The following is an 18,776-nucleotide window of genomic DNA, read 5'->3' as shown; positions in this document are numbered from 1 at the left end:
ATTGAGCTTAAAAAGGACTTAACAAGTGACTTAATGCATGCATGCGACCAAAAATCCCTTAAATCTTGCACCTTTATGCTCAAGGAGTCCATAAAAATCTCAGTTCTAAAAGAACAAGTCATTAAAATGTCTTAACTCTTCAAGAAACCAAAAATGGGACCAAAAGCATAACAAAACAAACCATGAGAAGATATAAACATCTACAAGCCAAGGTATGAACTTAATACCTCAAAGAGATTGCAACAAGTGAGATGATTCTGGATCTATGACCTTCTTTCGAAGCAAAGCACCTTCAATCTTCAAAGCTTCCTTCACAATGAGTAAAACAATCACTAAAATCCTCTCAAGGGCTTAAGAACACCACCAAGAAAGCTTAAGGCACGATTTTGGGTTTTAGGTTGTTTGGGGGATGGTAAAGAGGCCAACCCTAGGCTCTTAAGGGTTTTATATAGGATTCAACACCCTAAATTAGGGGTTCAATATATCTCACGTACGCCCCACATACATAAATTACGCCCAATGTATATGTCCGGAGTCTCGTCCCTATCTCGCATCAGTACGCTAAGCGTACCATGTGGTATGCCCCGCGCACTCGCTTCACAGCTTGTACGCTAAGCGTACCATGTGGTTCTCCCCACGTATTTCCCAAGGACCAAAAAATGCAACTTTTATAATAACAAAGGCAATAAAGAAACATACTAAGATTCAAGTGTTACATAACAACTAAGTACGCGGGGTGTACTAAGCCAACTTGACCTTCCCTTGATTTTTGACTTTTGACTTGACCTTTGACCTGGAGTTTGACCTAAGGGTATTTTAGGTATTTTGAACTATAGTTTGATTCTAGGTCACTTTTTGTTGTGTATGTGACCTGTAGAGTTGACTATGGACTAACATTCATTACTGTTATCTTTCCAGCATGTGAGGTGAGTTTTCCTCACTATACTTGTGGGTCGAAGGCACCAATGTCGGCCGAGTAGATTGTGTATTCTGGTTTGGAATGTTGTTATGTTGTATTGAACTTTTAAGATCTGCATGATTATCTGAATGTTGTTATGTGTTTATTTGTTTTGCATGTTGACATAGTGTGTTTGGGTTGAGACTGTACTGCTTTGTACTGCCAGTCAACAAACCCGGGCAATCCAACCAAAAGGTTATGGGTTGGTGGCAACCCAACCGTGAGGTTGTGTGCCAGGGAAATCCAACTGGAAGGTTGTGGGCTAGGGGTAATCCAACTGGGAGGTTGTGGACCCGGTATGTATTATTTTCTATATGTTTTGTTTTGTGCTATTTATGGGAAACTCACTAATCTTTGGCTTACAATTTAAGTTTTATTTTTCAGGTATTTCAGATAATCAAGGGAAAACAAATACGTCATGTACATCCCTCTGATTTTTATGATATTTGAATTTGGGATACTCTGATTCGTGATTATTACTTTTGGGAGCTATATTTTGTAAACAATTATGATTTTTGTTTGGATTTTAAAAATGAAAATTTTACCTTGATTTTTGGGATGTTACAGATTTGTTTGTTTTCAAATTTACAAAATTGACCTCCACAAATTGGATCATTTTACATAGGAATGGAAATGAATGATACGCATACTTCTTCAAATCATCATCTGTGATCGACATCTGTCCAACGGGTTTAATTTCTAATAATGAGATAGTAAATAATTTTACGAATCTAATATTGTAAGTTTTAATTTGTTATTGTTATTGTTATTGTTATTATTATTATATATTTATATGATAACTTTTTTTTACCACATAATTATATCCTTGAATTTTTTTTCTTATTATGACATTGTACTTTGTGAAAATTGTTTTGTATATAAATAATCTTGCTATAATTTGATATATTTGTTAAAGTGCGATGCTATAATAGGAAAAATAAAAATATGACGACATAATAAGCAAATCAGTTAACGTACATTACAAAAATGATCATTGTGTAAGTTACCTACATGATCATAAGAAAGTTACATAAACAATCCCTATATATGACAAATTTACAGAAATACGGTCATGTGCTTCACCACATGATCACCTCCTAGTTCTTTAGTAAAATATGGGGCACATTTTATCTAGGATCCATGTCTACCTATTTTTCTATATAGTATTTGCCAATGAGCACATGCTTCATTTCTATAGTTTTGTTTTTAAATAGACAAAACTACACAAATGGTCCCTGTGGTTAGCTGAAAATTGTCACTTTGGTCCAAAAAGGTTTGGACTAGCACCAGAGGTCAAAACTTTTCATTTTGTTGCGAGTTTGATCCAGTTTTCTATAAATTTTTTCATAATGACTATTTTGCCCTTATTTTTTTTCTTTTTCAGTTTTTTATTATTTAAATACTTTTTTGATTAAAAGAAAAAATAAAAAAGAAAGTTTACATTTTCAATTTTATTTTTATATTTTTTATAACAAAATAAAAAAGATAAAAGTGAAATCTCTCTCATATACGACATCTCTCTCTCTCTCTCTCTCTCTCTCTCTCTCTCTCTCTCTCTCCATCTGGGTTTGTTTTGATAAACACCCAAGAACATCATCATAAATTCAAGATCACTCAAGAACATAGCCATCACCACCATTCAACCACCGTCCGCTGTCACCACCGTCCGCCATCACCACTATCCACCATCAACACGGTCAGCCACTACTACCACCTCTATCTCCACCTAAAAATCATTCTTAAAACAAAAAACACACACACACACACACACACAACATCTGGGTTTGTTCTTGAGCTCTCCCCCAAAAAATTATTGCCAAATCTGAAGCTTCATCAAGAGTTCAAGAACACACACACTTACATTCAAGAACACATTCATGAACCCCATATCTGATTAACATAAACACACACGAAATCAGATCTGACAAACACACACACACGAAATCAAAGCTGATGAACACACATACATACACACGAAAGCCGATATGATGAACACACTCACACACACAAACACATGAAATCAAATCTGATGAATACACACACACATGAAATCAAATCTGATGAACACAAACACACGAAATCAGATCTGATGAAGGGCTTTTAGATCGAGTTATCCTCATCAGACGACGAGCTCCTCCTCAGATGATTTGCCTTCGAGTCGCACACAATGGAGCTGGAGCCGTTTGTTAAAGCAAGCCCTAGAGTCGCCATAGAAATGCTTGTCTCCAAAATCGGCTCACGTCTCTGATCTCATCCCTGAAAATGAAGAATTTTTGTATGTGTTTGTGTGTGTGTTTCCAGGGGACGAAGAAGAAAGAAGGAGAAATTCTTGTCTCGAATGTTGATTTTTTCAAAGAGAGAGAGAGAGAGAGAGAGAGAGAGAGAGAGAGAGAGAGATTTCATTTTTTTTATTTTCTTATAAAAAGTTATAAAAATAAAATAGAAAATGCAGTTTTTCTTTTTTATTTTTTCTTTTAATCAAGAAAGTATTTAAATAATAAAAATACTAAAAAAGAAAAAAAATAAGGGCAAAATAGTCATTATGAAAAAGTTTATAGAAAGTTGGACAAAACTCGCAACAAAATAAAAAGTTTGGAACTCTGGTGCTAGTCCAAACCTTTTTGGACCAAAGTGACAATTTTCAGCTAATCACAGGGACCATTTGTACAGTTTTGTCTTTTAAATAATTTGTTGTTGTATAAGATAAGATAACCCCAAAAGATTTTAAAATCCAAATATTACAATAATCTTTAAACATATTAATATGGCCATGAAATAAATGTCTTTGGACATACATTTTAATTGGTGTGCACATTATTTGATTGATAATATTTCATGTTGACGAGCCTTTTTTACTATAGTTTACCACAAACTTCACTCTTTTCCTACTATAAAAATATCCTCAATTTTTGCACTCACATAATACTGTTCCCAAAAGACATACGGACACTTCATATTATGTAGTATTTCATTCTAATTTCTAAAACACCAGGTTGTGCGTTAACATAAAGAGTATATATATATATATATATATATATATATATATATATATATATATATATATATATATATATATATATATATATATATATATATATATATATATATATATATATAGTGGACATCTAACATTTCGCTATAAGTGGGCCCTCTTAGATCGACAACAACTGAACAAAGCACCAAATGTCCAACCAAAATATTTAATAATTGGACTCCCTAACCACATAAAAGCCCACATTGTAAGTGTAAACTCAAGTGAATTTTTGGGCTTTAATATTTGATTCTAGATAGGCTGCGTGATTGTGAAAGAATGCCTAAGATTAGAGGCAAAGATTTTGTTACATGAACAAAAATAATAAAATTAGAGCTTAAATAACTGCTTTCTAAAATCGGGATCATAATCTATTGATTATAAATACGAATCATAAGCCACAATTATCTTAAAGTTCGTATATTTCATGTGAATTCGTCATTGTTCAATAGGAGCATGATCATCGACAATGATATAATTAAGTGTTTGGATATGCATTTGTGAAAAGATTGCATGACATTCATAAACTAGAACAAATAATATTAGATATTAGTTAAAACCAAGTGATTAAAAGTTATATACAATTACATCCACCTTAAAAAGTCAATTTTGTTGTAAGAACTTAAAATCTTAGTTATCCTGACCCTAAAAAGTAAGAATTAAGTTTCATGAACATATTTAATACCTCTTAATTAGTTGGAATGAGCTTCAACCATTGCCTTTGTGGATTTTCTTCACACTTTGGAACATCTCTCAAATTATCATCAAGACATAAACACTTGTTAGTGACAACTTTTGAAGTAGAAGGATCGACTTCTAAACAAACATCATTCCCTTGGCTATCTTTTGAAGCCAGATGATGTTTTGAGCTTGAAACAACATTCCATAAACTTTGAGGACTCGAACACTCGTGATCAGAGATGATAGGTGGCAAACCTTGTTTGATAGTTGTTAAACAATGTGTGGTCTTTTTTGCTAACTGGATCGCCCCACCATCATGTAAATGGTCCCACCGAGTGGCTTGTTGACATTTCGTCATTGAAAGGTTGTTACCTCCTTTGACACATTTACCACTTAAGGGGTGGTAGATGATATAAGATGTTTGGTTGCTTGATTCGACATTACCTATAGTGTAATAAAACAAGAATATATCTAAGTATTGAAAAGGAAAAATTACAAAAAAGTGTGTTAACATTAAATTTCATCTCAATGTAGATATTATTGTTTCGAATAAGTACTCATGCTGTTTTTTATAGTGCTAAGATACAATTACACACTTTATATATTCTTTTATTATAACATATGCTACTTTCATTTCTTTTGATTACAACAACATTGTAATTTAAATTTTATTTACTTATTAAAGTATTTTGCTTTCAAAAAGAAACACACGATTATAAAATTGTATTTTTAGTTTTTCTTTATAGTAATGTTGTATTAAAAAAATATCAACATTGTAAAAGTAAATTTTGGTTTATATCAGGATTTATAATTAAGTGTATTATTTAGAATATGAAATCATAATAAGAAAAAACATAAAAAAAAATATGTTATAGTAAACAAATTAATAAAAATACGTTGTTATTTTTCTTTTAACTTAATATTATAATATAATATGTTACCCTTTATAAACAAAGGAAATAATACCTTGAATCTTCGTTTGAACAAACTGTAACTTCTCTAGTATCGTAGAATTTCTAAGTTTCTTCCATTTGAAATCATACATCCCAAACACATCTTCCTTTTCAACTTCCCCTTCCCTAAGCATAAAACTCCCCGGTAGCTGCCATAACGCCCAATCAATATCGTTTTCAGCCATTGTCATCAGCAAGCAAATGAAATAACGGTTCTCCATTTCATTTTCACCACGTTGATCTAAACCGAATTCACTTAGAAATAAAGGAAGCGAGTTTTTGTCTGTAAGAAACAAAAACCCAGAATTCTCCATGAACCATTTGGTCACATTGGCACAGTATTCATTCGTCTGAAAAATCCATTTATCAGATGGTTGGCCAAACGGGTACCAATGTGACTCGAAGACTAACTTGTTATCCAAATTGATCGACAAGGGTTCACTTTTCAAGAATTTAAGGTTTGTATCATATGACAAACCCGAAAAAATCACAAGAATGTCGGGGTTCTCTTGATGAATAGAAACCGCACCTTGTTGCATGTACTTATACCAAGACGCCACATTTTGATGTGGGCCCCGTAGTTCATTTCGCATGCTCATCGCCACAACCTAAGGCAAATAAAAAGGTTGTTATAAACTCTCTAACAATTACCATATAAAACATAGATATTGATCATCTAATAAATTGTTTAATACGTTCTTTTGTTGCTTATTACATTAAAATGAATATGTTTGTCACTTTGACCTACTTAAAAAGTTGGGAGATTGAGTTTTATTGTATGACGGTTGTACAAAAAATATAAATGCCATTTGTACCCTCTTTATAAAAATACATTAAGATAGCATGTGTAGTCTGGTTGAACAATTAAGCCAACCATAAAAACTTTATTGTGTATGTATTCAATATTTCATAGGAAAAGAAACTCTTAACTTTTTTGACTATTGTAAACTACACGAAGGGGTACATTTAACTTTTGAATAACAGTTAATGCGTAACTCATACCGAAGGGTTGCTATTATAGCGACGAGCAACAGCCACCAAACCCTGCAACCACTCGTCGGGATCGAAAAACTCATCACCGAAAAACCCATTTCCGTCATTCTCACCGCAGCACCACTCCGGCAAACTGACGTGATTATCGAGCACCACCATCAACTTCCCTTTCCCAAGCTCATTAACGACGGCATTCTGAGCTTCCACGACGCTCATCTCCAACAACTCAGGGTTGTTTTTCCGGACACCTTCTTTAGCGCCGGTCAAGTTCCACCTATCTAGTGACTCCGAAACAGTGACATTCGAGTAACGCGTGTACATATAAGTAGCCCATGTAAGCCGAACACAGTTGAACCCCATTGTGTGAGAAATGTCTGATACAATGGCCTTCACCGGCTTCTTGTTTAGACCCTCCGGGATCATGACGTGGAGGTGGCCAGGCCAGTTTATGCATGTAAGTTTTACGCGGTAGCCGGAGATTTGGTCGACGATCCATCGGGAGGACGTGGAGAGTGGAAATGAATGAAAAGGGAAGAGAAACAAAACCAGAAGGAACATAGAGGTGGATCGTAAAGGCATGTTGGAGACAGAAAAAGAAATACTGTTTGCTCACATGTACACGTTAAATAGGGGGTTTTCTTGGCGCATAGTAATATAAGTAATATAAGTTTAATTGATTTTTGAGTAAATTACAGAAATAGTCCTACGGTTTAATCGAATTTTTAGTTTTTATACTTAAGTTTAAAAATTATTAGGTTGCATCATGTGTTTTTGAATATTGCAACTTTGCAAGTCCTAGACCAAGTTACCCTCTCTTTTTTTTTTTTCTTTCGACAATTTAATATATATATATATATATATATATATATATATATATATATATATATATATATTGTTGTAAATTATTGAATGACACCAATAATTGGTGAATTGGTAAAAGATATCATGTCATACTATTTATATTACGTATGATAGGTAGTTTTGTTGTATATATATAACATGCTTTTGTAAGAATAATAGGTAACAATTTCACGAAAGATAAAATATCTGATATCTTTCTAAATCTTCTTCTCCATCAAGTTTCTTTAAGTATGTTATTTTAGTTTATTTTTAACATATCTTAATCACGTTGAATTTATAACACGTTATCAGCATGAAAGCTCTTATCAAGGTTATTAAACAAGTGGAAATCACATCTATCTTAATCAAGGTATGTATTACTTAGTAAAAACAATATTAATTATAAAAACCTCCATCATCTTAAATTAACAATAATACTAATGAATTAATAAAATTATACATTATGGACATTATGGACTACTAACCATTTTTTTTATTTCTTATACTAACATTTCTTTATGTATTCTAATTTTTATGCATACTAACATTTACATTATGCAACTAATTTTTATTTATGCAAACTAACATTTACATTATGCAACTAACTTTTATTTATGCAAACTAACATTTACATTATGCAACTAACTTTTATTTATGCATACTAACATTTAAATTATATTTATGTATACATGTCAATGTTTATTTATATTTTAGATACTCTTATTAATTTTATTTAAACATTTACTAATATTTATTTATGTTTCTAATTATTAAAATTATACCAAGTAAGGTTATGTATTGGTTATAAGTGTTATTAGATGATTTATAGAATACATATACACACAACGAATATATATATATATATATATATATATATATATATATATATATATATATATATATATATATATATATATATGTAACGGTTATAAACAGCAAAAACAACGGCTATATTTTTTTACTATAAATAAACATCTTTACCCTGTTTATTTTACCCACAACAAATATTTTCTCTTTTCTATCAAACAAATCAATTTCAAGAAATCAAGCTTCAAGATGATTCACCCTTTTGTGATAATCATGACTATGATAGTCATGTTACTTCTCATCCCAATTCTTAACATCGAAGATAATATGGAATTTCATCTACTTTTAGGCTTGTATACAATGTTAGCTTTACCGCTTCTTTTTTGTGTAATATTTATTGAAATAAATGGATTTTAATTTTAATTTTTTTTATTTTGTTTAAAATTTATAGTTACATTATGTCCAACATTGCAAAGCTCGAGTTTGCAGCACTTGAAGTTAGTGGGAAAAACTATGTGCCATGGATGATAGATGTAAAAATGCATCTTGAGTCCATGGGAATCTCAAATGCTATATACGAATTTAATAATTGCTTGGCACAAGACAAAGCAAAAGCACAAGTTTTCCTTCGTAAGCATATTGATGAAATGTTGAGATTTGAATATCTTGATGTTACTGATCCAAGTATTCTCTGGAATCTTTTGAAAGAAAGATTTGATCATCAAAAGGAAGTTATACTTCCAAATGCTAGAGATGAATGGAGAACACTGAGGTTTCAAGACTTCAAGAAAGTGAATGAATACAACTCAGCTTTGTTCAGAATATGTTCACAACTCAAGTATTGTGGACAAGAAGTTACTGATGAAGATATGCTGGAGAAAACTTACTCCACATTTCATGCAACAAACATTACCTTGATGCAACAATATCGAATGCAAAAGTTCACAAGATATTATGAACTAAATGCATGCCTGCTTGTTGCAGAGCAAAACAACGAGCTCTTGATGAAAAACCATGAATCTCGTCCAACAGGATCAGTAGCACTTCCTGAAGCAAATGCTACAAATACTAATGGTAATCAAAACAATACACGTGGACGAGGGCGTGGTCGTGGCCGAGGTCGAGGACGAGGTCGTGGCTATTTTAATCGAAACCAAAGCCATAATCAGAACCATAATTCTGGTCGTGGACAAGGTAATAATCGTGGTCGTGGCCAGAAAAGGAATAATTACCAAAATTCACAAAGAAACAATGTCCACACACAAGATAAGGCTAAAGTGGCAAGGCATGACACTGGGACATCACAAAAATCTGATGGTTCATGTTATAGATGTGGTAGCACGGGCCATTGGTCAAGGACCTGTCGCACACCTGCACATCTTTGTCAACTTTATCAAGAGTCCATTAAAGGAAAAGGAAAAGAAGCAAACCTCATTGATAATGTTGAATTCACTCCGCTAAATGTTGTTGATTTCTGTAATGACATGGAAGACATAAACTAAAAAGAAAATCTATTATTGTTCTAGTAAAACTGTTTTTCCTTCGTTTGTTTGATTTTTTTTGTGTAATGCTTTTCCTTCAATAAATGAACTTTCTTTTTAATAATAATTATTATTATGTTTATTCACTTATTATTCCTTTCATATGTGAAGTTTAATATGAATCCAACTGGAGCGCAACACCAAGAAAAGATTGGAGATCTTTGTATAGCAGATAGTGGTAGTACACATACTATTCTGAAATCAAAGAAATATTTTTCAAAATTAGTACCAACAAAAACAATCATACATACAATATCAGGTCCTGCAGACATGATAGAGGGAACCGGGAAAGCCCATTTTATATTACCAAATGGTACAAGCTTTTGTATAGAAAATGCCTTATTTTCTCCAAAGTCTAATAGAAACTTATTAAGTTTCAATGACATATATTTCAAAGGATATGACACAAAGACTGTGACCATTGAAAATAAGAAATATATGTACATTATAGACAAAAATCGTGTGCTTGAAAAACTACCAACACTTGATTTCGGTCTGCATTATACATATATACATATGATTGAATCAAATATGGTAATCGAAAGAAAACATTATGATCCTGGGACATTCAGTTTATGGCATGATAGGTTGGGCCACCCAGGATTAACAATGATGCGAAGGATAATTGAGAATACACATGGGCATCCATTGAAGGACCAAAAGTTCCCTCAATCCAATAGCATAAAACCATGTACATCTTGTTCCCTTGGAAAGTTAATTATAAAACACTCTCCAATGAAAGTTGAAAGGGAATCGCCTAGATTTCTAGAAAGAATTCAAGGTGATATATGTGGATCGATTCACCCTCCATCTGGACCATTTAGATACTTTATGGTCTTAATAGATGCATCCAGCAAATGGTCTCATGTTTGCCTATTATCAACTCGTAATATGGCATTTGCAAAGTTTCTTGCCCAAATTATTAAATTAAGGGCACATTTCCCTGATTATACTATCAAAAGAGTGAGACTTGATAATTCTGGTGAATTTACTTCACAAGCATTTAATGAATATTGTATGTCTGTCGGAATTGTTGTTGAGCATCCAGTTGCTCATGTACACACACATAATGGTTTAGCTGAATCACTAATTAAACGTCTCCAGCTAATAGCTAGACCATTGATAATGAGGACTAAACTTCCTGTTTCTGTTTGGGGCCATGCAATCTTACATGCTAGATCATTGATACGCATGAGACCAAGTTCATATCATGTATATTCTCCACTACAACTTGCTTTCGGTCAAGAACCAAATATATCCCATTTGCGAATTTTTGGGTGTGCAGTATATGTCCCTATTGCACCACCTCAACGGACAAAAATGGGTCCTCAAAGAAGGTTGGGAATATATGTTGGTTATGAGTCAGTCTCTATTATAAGATATCTTGAACCATTAACAGGTGATGTTTTCACAGCACGCCTAGCAGATTGTCAATTTGATGAGGCAAATTTTCCATCATTAGGTGGAGAAAAGAAGATTATGGAAAAGGATGTGTCATGGCATGAGCCTTCTTTATCATATCTTGACCCTCGCACAAGGCAATGTGACATGGAAGTTCAAAAGATAATGCATTTCCAAGAAATGGCAAATCAATTACCTGATGCATTTACTGACACAAAAAGGGTGACTAAATCATATATACCAGCTGTCAATGTTCCAGCTCGAATTGACATTCCACAAGGACAATCTGATGATAAAGTCACTCAAGAGTCTAAAACACGCCTGAAGCGTGGAAGGCCATTTGGTTCTAAGGATAAGAACCCACGAAAAAGAAGAGGAGCAGAAAATGCACTAGATCATGAGGAAAGTGTTCCTGGAGAAACACGAATTATTCAAATTCCCCCAGGAAAAGAGTATGATGCACAAAATTATGGTCAACCAAATAGAATATGTGACCAAAATGAAAGTGATAGTATAAGTGCAATATTTTCTTATTCAGTTGCATGTGATATTATGAATGATGATCCTGACCCACAATCTATCATTGAATGTCAAAGAAGAAATGATTGGGCTAAATGGAAGGAAGCTATGCAAGTTGAATTAAATTCTCTTAACAAGAGAAAGGTTTTTGGGAACATTATCCTCACACCTGAAGTTGTGAAACCATTAGGATATAGATGGATCTTCGTACGAAAAAGAAATGAGAAAGACGAAATTGTAAGATACAAGGCCAGACTTGTTGCTCAAGGTTTCTCTCAAAGACCTGGAATTGATTATGAAGAAACTTATTCACCGGTAATGGATGCAACCACTTTCAGATATTTAATCAGTTTGGCAGTATCTAAAAATTTAGAGATGCGTCTTATGGATGTTGTTACAGCTTACCTGTATGGATCACTTGATAGTGATATCTATATGAAAATCCCTGAAGGATTTAAAATGCCTGAAGCGTTAAGTACAAACCCCAAAGAAATGTATTCTATAAAATTACAAAGATCTTTGTATGGTTTAAAGCAATCTGGGCGCATGTGGTACAATCGTTTAAGCGATTATCTGACAAGTAAAGGTTATAAAAATAACACTATTTGTCCATGTGTATTTATTAAGAAAACAACATCTGGATATGTGATCATAGCAGTCTATGTTGATGATCTGAACATCATTGGAACGAATAAAGAAATCCTTGAAGTGATTGAACTTTTAAAGAAAGAATTTGAAATGAAAGATCTTGGAAAAACCAAATATTGTCTTGGTTTACAGATTGAGCATATGCCTAACGGAATACTTGTGCATCAATCAAATTACACATAAAGGGTCTTGAAACGTTTCAATATGGACAATGCAAATCCTTTAAGCACTCCAATGGTTGTTAGATCATTAAATATTGACAAGGATCCATTTCGTCCATGCGAAGAAAATGAAGAAGTCCTTGGTTTAGAAGTGCCATATCTAAATGCAATTGGAGCTCTTATGTATCTTACTAATTGTACTAGACCTGACATTTCTTTTGCTGTAAACTTGCTAGCAAGATTTAGTTCAGCCCCAATAAAAAGACATTGGAATGGAATCAAACATATTTTTCGATACCTTCGAGGAACTAGTGATTTAGGGTTATTTTACCCTAACAATTCAAAACAAGGCTTAATTAGTTATGTAGATGCAGGTTATTTGTCCTATCCTCATAAAGCTAGATCTCAAACTGGATACGTATTCATGAATGGAGGTACTGCAATTTCCTGGCGTTCTCAAAAGCAAACACTTGTTGCCACATCCTCAAATCATGCTGAAGTGATTGCACTAAATGAAGCTAGTAGAGAATGTACATGGTTGAGATCGATGACACAACTAGTTTTAACTTCATGTGGACTTGAAAAAGACATAGGTCCAACTTTGATATATGAAGATAACTCAGCATGCGTCACTCAAATGAAAGAAGGATATATCAAGAGCGACAGGACAAAACATATACCTCCAAAGTTTTTTGAGTACACTCAAGAGCTTATAAAGAATCATCAAGTTGAAATCAAATATGTTCAATCCAGCAACAATGTAGCAGACCTTTTTACGAAGGCACTTCCTACTGCAACCTTTAGGAAACATGTACATGGCATTGGAATGCGACATGTGCATAGAATATAATGTAACAGATGTCTAAATAAGGGGGAGTCAACTATACACTGCACTCTTTTTCCCTTTGCTAAAGTTTTTTTCCCACTGGGTTTTCTTTAGCAAGGTTTTTAATGAGGCAGTACTTCAAAACTGAACTCTAAATTAGAAATGGTGTCATCCAAGGGGGAGTGTTGTAAATTATTGAATGACACTAATAATTGGTGAATTGGTAAAAGATATCATGTCATACTATTTATATTACGTATGATAGGTAGTTTTGTTGTATATATATAACATGCTCTTGTAAGAATAATAGGTAACAATTTCACGAAAGATAAAATATCTGATATCTTTCTAAATCTTCTTCTCCATCAAGTTTCTTTAAGTATGTTATTTTAGTTTATTTTTAACATATCTTAATCACGTTGAATTTATAACATATATATATATATATATATATATATATATATATATATATATATATATATATATATATATATATATATAATATTTTTTTATCTTTATTTTAATAGAATTAATATAGATTATTTATAAAATTATATTTATTTTTGAAAATCAATTATCTAAAATATATAAAATCATATTGTTATTAATTATTTTTTGCTTTGATTATTTATAGTTATTTTTATGGTTTAAAAATCATTTGACGTTTTATTTGAATATATTATTTAATGTTGTTTTTTTAACGTTTTGTTCATTTAAATTATATTATGATTTTTTTGGCATTTTTTTCAAACAAAAAAATTAAAACAATAACCTAGATAACCATCAGTCTTCCATTATAATTATTTAATGATCGTTTTTATTTGTTTTTCTTTCAAATATATATATATATATATATATATATATATATATATATATATTAGATTGGATAGGTTTACTTTGTTTTTTTTTTTCAAAAATAGTTATATGAAAAAATATAATTATTTGGGCAATAAATGAAGAAGTAGTGACATATTAACAAATGATGGTAGTGAAAAACATAGAAAACCATAAAACCTCTTAAAACTAAATAAAAGAATAAGCACTAACAAATAAGTGAATGATGTAAACAAAAAAACACATAAAAAACAACATTAAATAATTATATTCAACAATTTATAGTTGTCCGTATAAATATCTTAATTTGTTTATTCAAATAAAATATAAAAAAATCATTATATAATGTAAACAAGCAAAACGTTAAAATAACAACATCAAATAATATATTCAAATAAAACATCAAAATCTCCGGTTATTATTTTAGTTTGTCTATTCGAACAAAAAGTAAAAAAAAAAATCATTATATAATGTAAACGAAAGAATGTTAAAAGAACATCAAATAATATATTCAAATAAAACGTCAAAAATATTAAAAGATTTTTAAATCACAAAAAAAAAGATAAATAAATAAATATGAGAATAAATAAAAATGTGATTTTATATAACTTAGATAATTTATTTAAAATTTTTTATAAATAATTTATATTAGTTCTATTAAAATAAAGATAAAATAAAATCAATTATATATATATATATATATATATATATAATCAATTATTAAAAGAAATAAAATAAAATAAATGATAATTTAGTCTTTTTGTATGGAAGAAATACCTTGTAATACAATATTACATATTATCAAAATCAAAACTATGAATTTAACCAAACCACACTAACATTTATGTAATTTACTCTTATTTTTTTATAAAGTCAAAGTAGCAGGGCCACATGTACAAAAGTAGTCATATGTCTCCCATGATCTAATAAAGATGATTTTGTTGAAAATAGACTAGACTATACAAATGGTCCTTATGGTTTGTTTAAAATTATCACTTTAATCCAAAAATGTTTGAACTAGTACCAGAGGTCCAAAGTTTTTATTTTGTTGTTTGTTTGGTACAATGTGTTTTGATTTTTCTCAAAATGATGGATTTGCCACTGTTAATATGATTTTTTTTCTTATTTGTTTTTTATTTTAGATTTAAAAAAATAAAAATAAAAATAAATATCTCTCTCTCTTATTTGTTTTTCTGATTTAAAAAAATAAAAAACATATATATATATATATATATATATATATATTAAATCTCTCTCTCTCTCTCTCTCTCTCTCTCTCTCTCTTATCTTAGTGTGTGTTTACTATGTGAACACAAATCCATGACAATCCTCCTGCCCCAAATCCACCACGATGTCTTTAACTTGAAACTCACCTTCATACTCTCACTTGCTGGAGCATTCATTGGAGTCGGAGGAGACAACATCAGACCAAGATCCGGGGAGGTCACAAGACAACTTTTTGAGAGATATAGGAGAGAGACAATCATTGTATGGCAGCTCAAATGATTTTTCAAATCCACCTCAATTTAGGGTTTCAATCGCCTGTATCTCTGAAATTACTTGAAGATAAATGTTTTTCAATAGATCAAGTACTTAAATCTGTTAAACCTACACATAAACATGTCTGAGGTGTGGTAAGAGGGCTATCAGCACAGCCATGGTCGTTGAATACCACCACGCGCCACCCTCTCTTTATTGCTCTCACGAGTATATGCCATACATATTCATATTGGCTTCCTCCCAACAAACCAGGCTGCAAAATTAGTACACAATGAATGGTGGGTTTGCATTTTGAAAGTTGAATTTCAAGAGGGGGGAAATGTGGACTGACAAGTAAGAGTAGGATAGGGAGGTTTCCGGCAAGTTGCGGGCATCATCGGAGACCCAATCGAGGGTGACAGAAGGTGTCACGAGCTCCACCCAGAACTTCCAACGACGAGTGATGGTCTTTGAATTGATTCACCATCATTCCAATAATAGCGACGGGGGTCGCCATGGTTGCAGGTACTTTGGCGCGCGATTATCAGAGCTTTAGAGATTTGGCGAATAGCAAACTGGGTGGTGAGATTTGGAGCTATCGGTGGTTAGTGTAGTTTGTGATAGAGAAATGAGGGTGGTGTTTTTGGGTTGTGTATGGTGGTGGTATAGGGTGGAATGGTGGTTTGGTGGTTACAGTGGCGGGAATAGAGATGGAGAAGGGTGGCAATAGGTTGTGATAGATGATGAAAGGGTCAGTTAAGGTTGAAGGTTGGTGAAAGTGATGAGAGAGAGAGAGTGGTTTATTTTTATTTTATATTTTATTTTATATTTTTTTTTAAATCTAAAATCAAGAAAACAAATAAAAAAAGAAAATCATATTAACAGGGGCAAATCCGTCATTTTGAAAAAAATCAAAAAAGATTGGACCAAACAAGCAACAAAATGAAAACTTTGGACCTTTGATGTTAATCCAAAAATTTTTGGACCAAAGTGACAATTTTGAGCAAATCACACGGAGTATTTGTGCGGTTTAGTCTTCATATTACCATCTGATAATGTTTCGTCTACCCCGTTTTCTAACAGAAGATGAGTTGAAAGTGTCAAAAGTTGGTAAAACTGAAATTGTGCCCAACTGATATCTTTTAAATTAAATAGTATATTAGTATTTTGATAATAGAATTTTTATAATTTTATAATTATTTATAAAATTTAAACGTGAAACTATTTCCAAACTCCAACCCAACCATATCGAAAGAATCATAAAAACGGTTATTCAATCCACTTGATTCATCAATTTGCCACTTTTCATAATTTCTTTAGCACGAGACAAGATGTATTTCCGTGTTCTATAATTTTGTTGGTTGCATACAATTAGTGGATGAGAAGTGAGTTGAGATGCATATCGACGGTTTCAGACTGGTCTCGGGTTGGTCTTGAACCGGTTCTAGTCTTTTTTGGACCGGTCCCAGACGGTTTTGGGTCGATTTTTTTGGGACTGGTCTCGATCTTTTTATGTTTGGTGTCGCGGTCTTTGCTATCTTTTTCGGTTCTGTTTCGGTATTTTTTTATTTTTTTCGGTTTTGAGTCTTTTTATTAATAAATAGACTAAACTGCACAAATGGTCATCGTGGTTTGCTCAAAATTGTCACTTTGGTCCAAAAACGTTTTGACTAACACCAGAGGTCTAAAGTTTTCATTTCGTTGGAATTTGGTCCAATTTGATTTAAACTTTTTTAGAATGACGATTTTGCCCTTACTTTTTTGTTTTCCAGTTTTTCTTTATTTATTTAAATACATTTCACAAATTTAAAATTAAAAATAAAACAAAAAAGAAAAGACTACCCATATCCCTACCCTACTCTCATCCCACTTCCAGTTATGATATCACAACCATCGTCAGTCACCTCCACCACCATCGTTGGTCACCAACAACCGCTACCACCATCGTTGTCACACCCCCAAACCACGGCGGAAACGTTCGGGGGTGGAGGACGTCATATTCAGTATCATAACAATTCATAGTAAGGAAAGTACACACCACCATACATATAAAGGTTTCAAAATGTTTACATAGTTGTATTTGTCACATGTTCAAAAGATAAATACATAAACACTTTCAAAAGAAGTAATTAACGTCAGAGCGTTAATCCCCAAAAGTTGGTTTCCAAACCTGCCTATCGGTTCCCTAAGAATACAAGTTATTTCAAGGAAAAAGTGTCAACAATTAAGTTGGTGAGTTCATAAGCGGTTTTGAGAAATGTATGCCATTCCAAAGTTCGTGCGTTTTCCAAGAAAATCCCTTGTTTTCTTATAAAAGTATGAAATGCATATGAATGTTTGTGTTATGAATTGTAAATAGTTGCACCAGGAAAATCTCTTATTTTCCTATTAGTTGATTGTTTTGGATATAGGAGAATCCTTTATTTTACTAAAGTAACAGGTAGTCTCCAATGTCCAAGACCGAAAATCGCAAGCAACTGACATGCTTAAAAGGTTGAGGCATAGTCTTATATAATAAAGTTATAAGAAGATCGCACTTCTTAGATGAAGAATAGTTTTAATAGCTACCCATTCATAAAACCAGTATACCATAATAATTGTCTATCCGGTGAGTTTTATAACCATACTAAACATAATATGCCTGTGACGACGGTCTTCCGGCGTCGAAACGTTTATGACAAACTGTCACCCAAAGGACTGTAACTAACAGTCAGGACGCGGGATCATGACTTCCCGTATAGATCTATACACATTTGACACGCTCTCCAAATAGGAGACTCTGGTTATAATAGAGAGGACTTTAGGTAGTACCTTTTAACTAAAAGGTAGCATTGAAGAAGTAATTGTCTCATGGATTATCAACTAAGTCTGTATTAAAGTGATAGTTTTGTATGCAATGTTTATCCTCTTTCACAATGTTTGACAAAGCATAAATCATAAGTTCTTTGAATGCATAAAATGGTTTAACAAGGATGGCTACCCTGAATACTACGCATTTTGTATAGATCTAGTGCATGCAAGGTATAACAAGAGTTTTCACGTTTTCACTCGGGATTAACCGGGTGTTTACTTGTATTCTCTCCCAAAATGTATTAAAAGTACAT

The 18,776-nt window shown here is 32.3% G+C and overlaps 2 protein-coding genes across 2 annotated transcripts; one reads left to right on the top strand and one right to left on the bottom strand.

The window, feature by feature from the left end:
- Nucleotides 1-4,552: 4,552 nt before the first annotated feature.
- Nucleotides 4,553-7,242, bottom strand: LOC145057029 (glycosyl hydrolase 5 family protein-like). Its single transcript, XM_079004780.1, has 3 exons — nt 6,626-7,242; nt 5,637-6,231; nt 4,553-5,114 (listed from the first exon to the last, which is right to left on the bottom strand). The coding sequence occupies exons 1-3, from the start codon at nt 7,193-7,195 to the stop codon at nt 4,678-4,680; spliced, it is 1,602 nt and encodes a 533-aa protein (XP_078860906.1). The 5' UTR covers nt 7,196-7,242; the 3' UTR covers nt 4,553-4,677.
- A 1,294-nt stretch (nt 7,243-8,536) lies between these two features.
- LOC145060237 (uncharacterized) lies at nt 8,537-9,765 on the top strand. The gene is made up of 2 exons (XM_079007942.1): nt 8,537-8,616; nt 8,715-9,765. Exons 1-2 carry the CDS (start codon nt 8,537-8,539, stop codon nt 9,763-9,765), a joined length of 1,131 nt encoding a protein of 376 aa, XP_078864068.1.
- Nucleotides 9,766-18,776: the final 9,011 nt, after the last annotated feature.

This window comes from Lactuca serriola, chromosome 6 (genome assembly GCF_051521515.1).
Source record: "Lactuca serriola cultivar US96UC23 chromosome 6, Lser_US96UC23_V15, whole genome shotgun sequence".
Classification (NCBI taxonomy): domain Eukaryota; kingdom Viridiplantae; phylum Streptophyta; class Magnoliopsida; order Asterales; family Asteraceae; genus Lactuca; species Lactuca serriola.
This window is presented reverse-complemented; position numbering and strand designations above follow the sequence as displayed.

Bases quoted from the DNA above. Each gene is read 5' to 3' on its own strand.
- LOC145057029 (XM_079004780.1), bottom strand. From the start codon at position 7,195: ATGCCTTTACGATCCACCTCTATGTTCCTTCTGGTTTTGTTTCTCTTC. The intron at 6,232-6,625 runs GTATGAGTTACG...TATTTGCCTTAG, and splicing joins GCTATAATAGCAACCCTTCG to GTTGTGGCGATGAGCATGCG. The intron at 5,115-5,636 runs GTATTATTTCCT...ATTACACTATAG, and splicing joins TGTTCAAACGAAGATTCAAG to GTAATGTCGAATCAAGCAAC.
- LOC145060237 (XM_079007942.1), top strand. From the start codon at position 8,537: ATGACTATGATAGTCATGTTACTTCTCATCCCAATTCTTAACATCGAA. The intron at 8,617-8,714 runs GTATACAATGTT...TAAAATTTATAG, and splicing joins TTTCATCTACTTTTAGGCTT to TTACATTATGTCCAACATTG.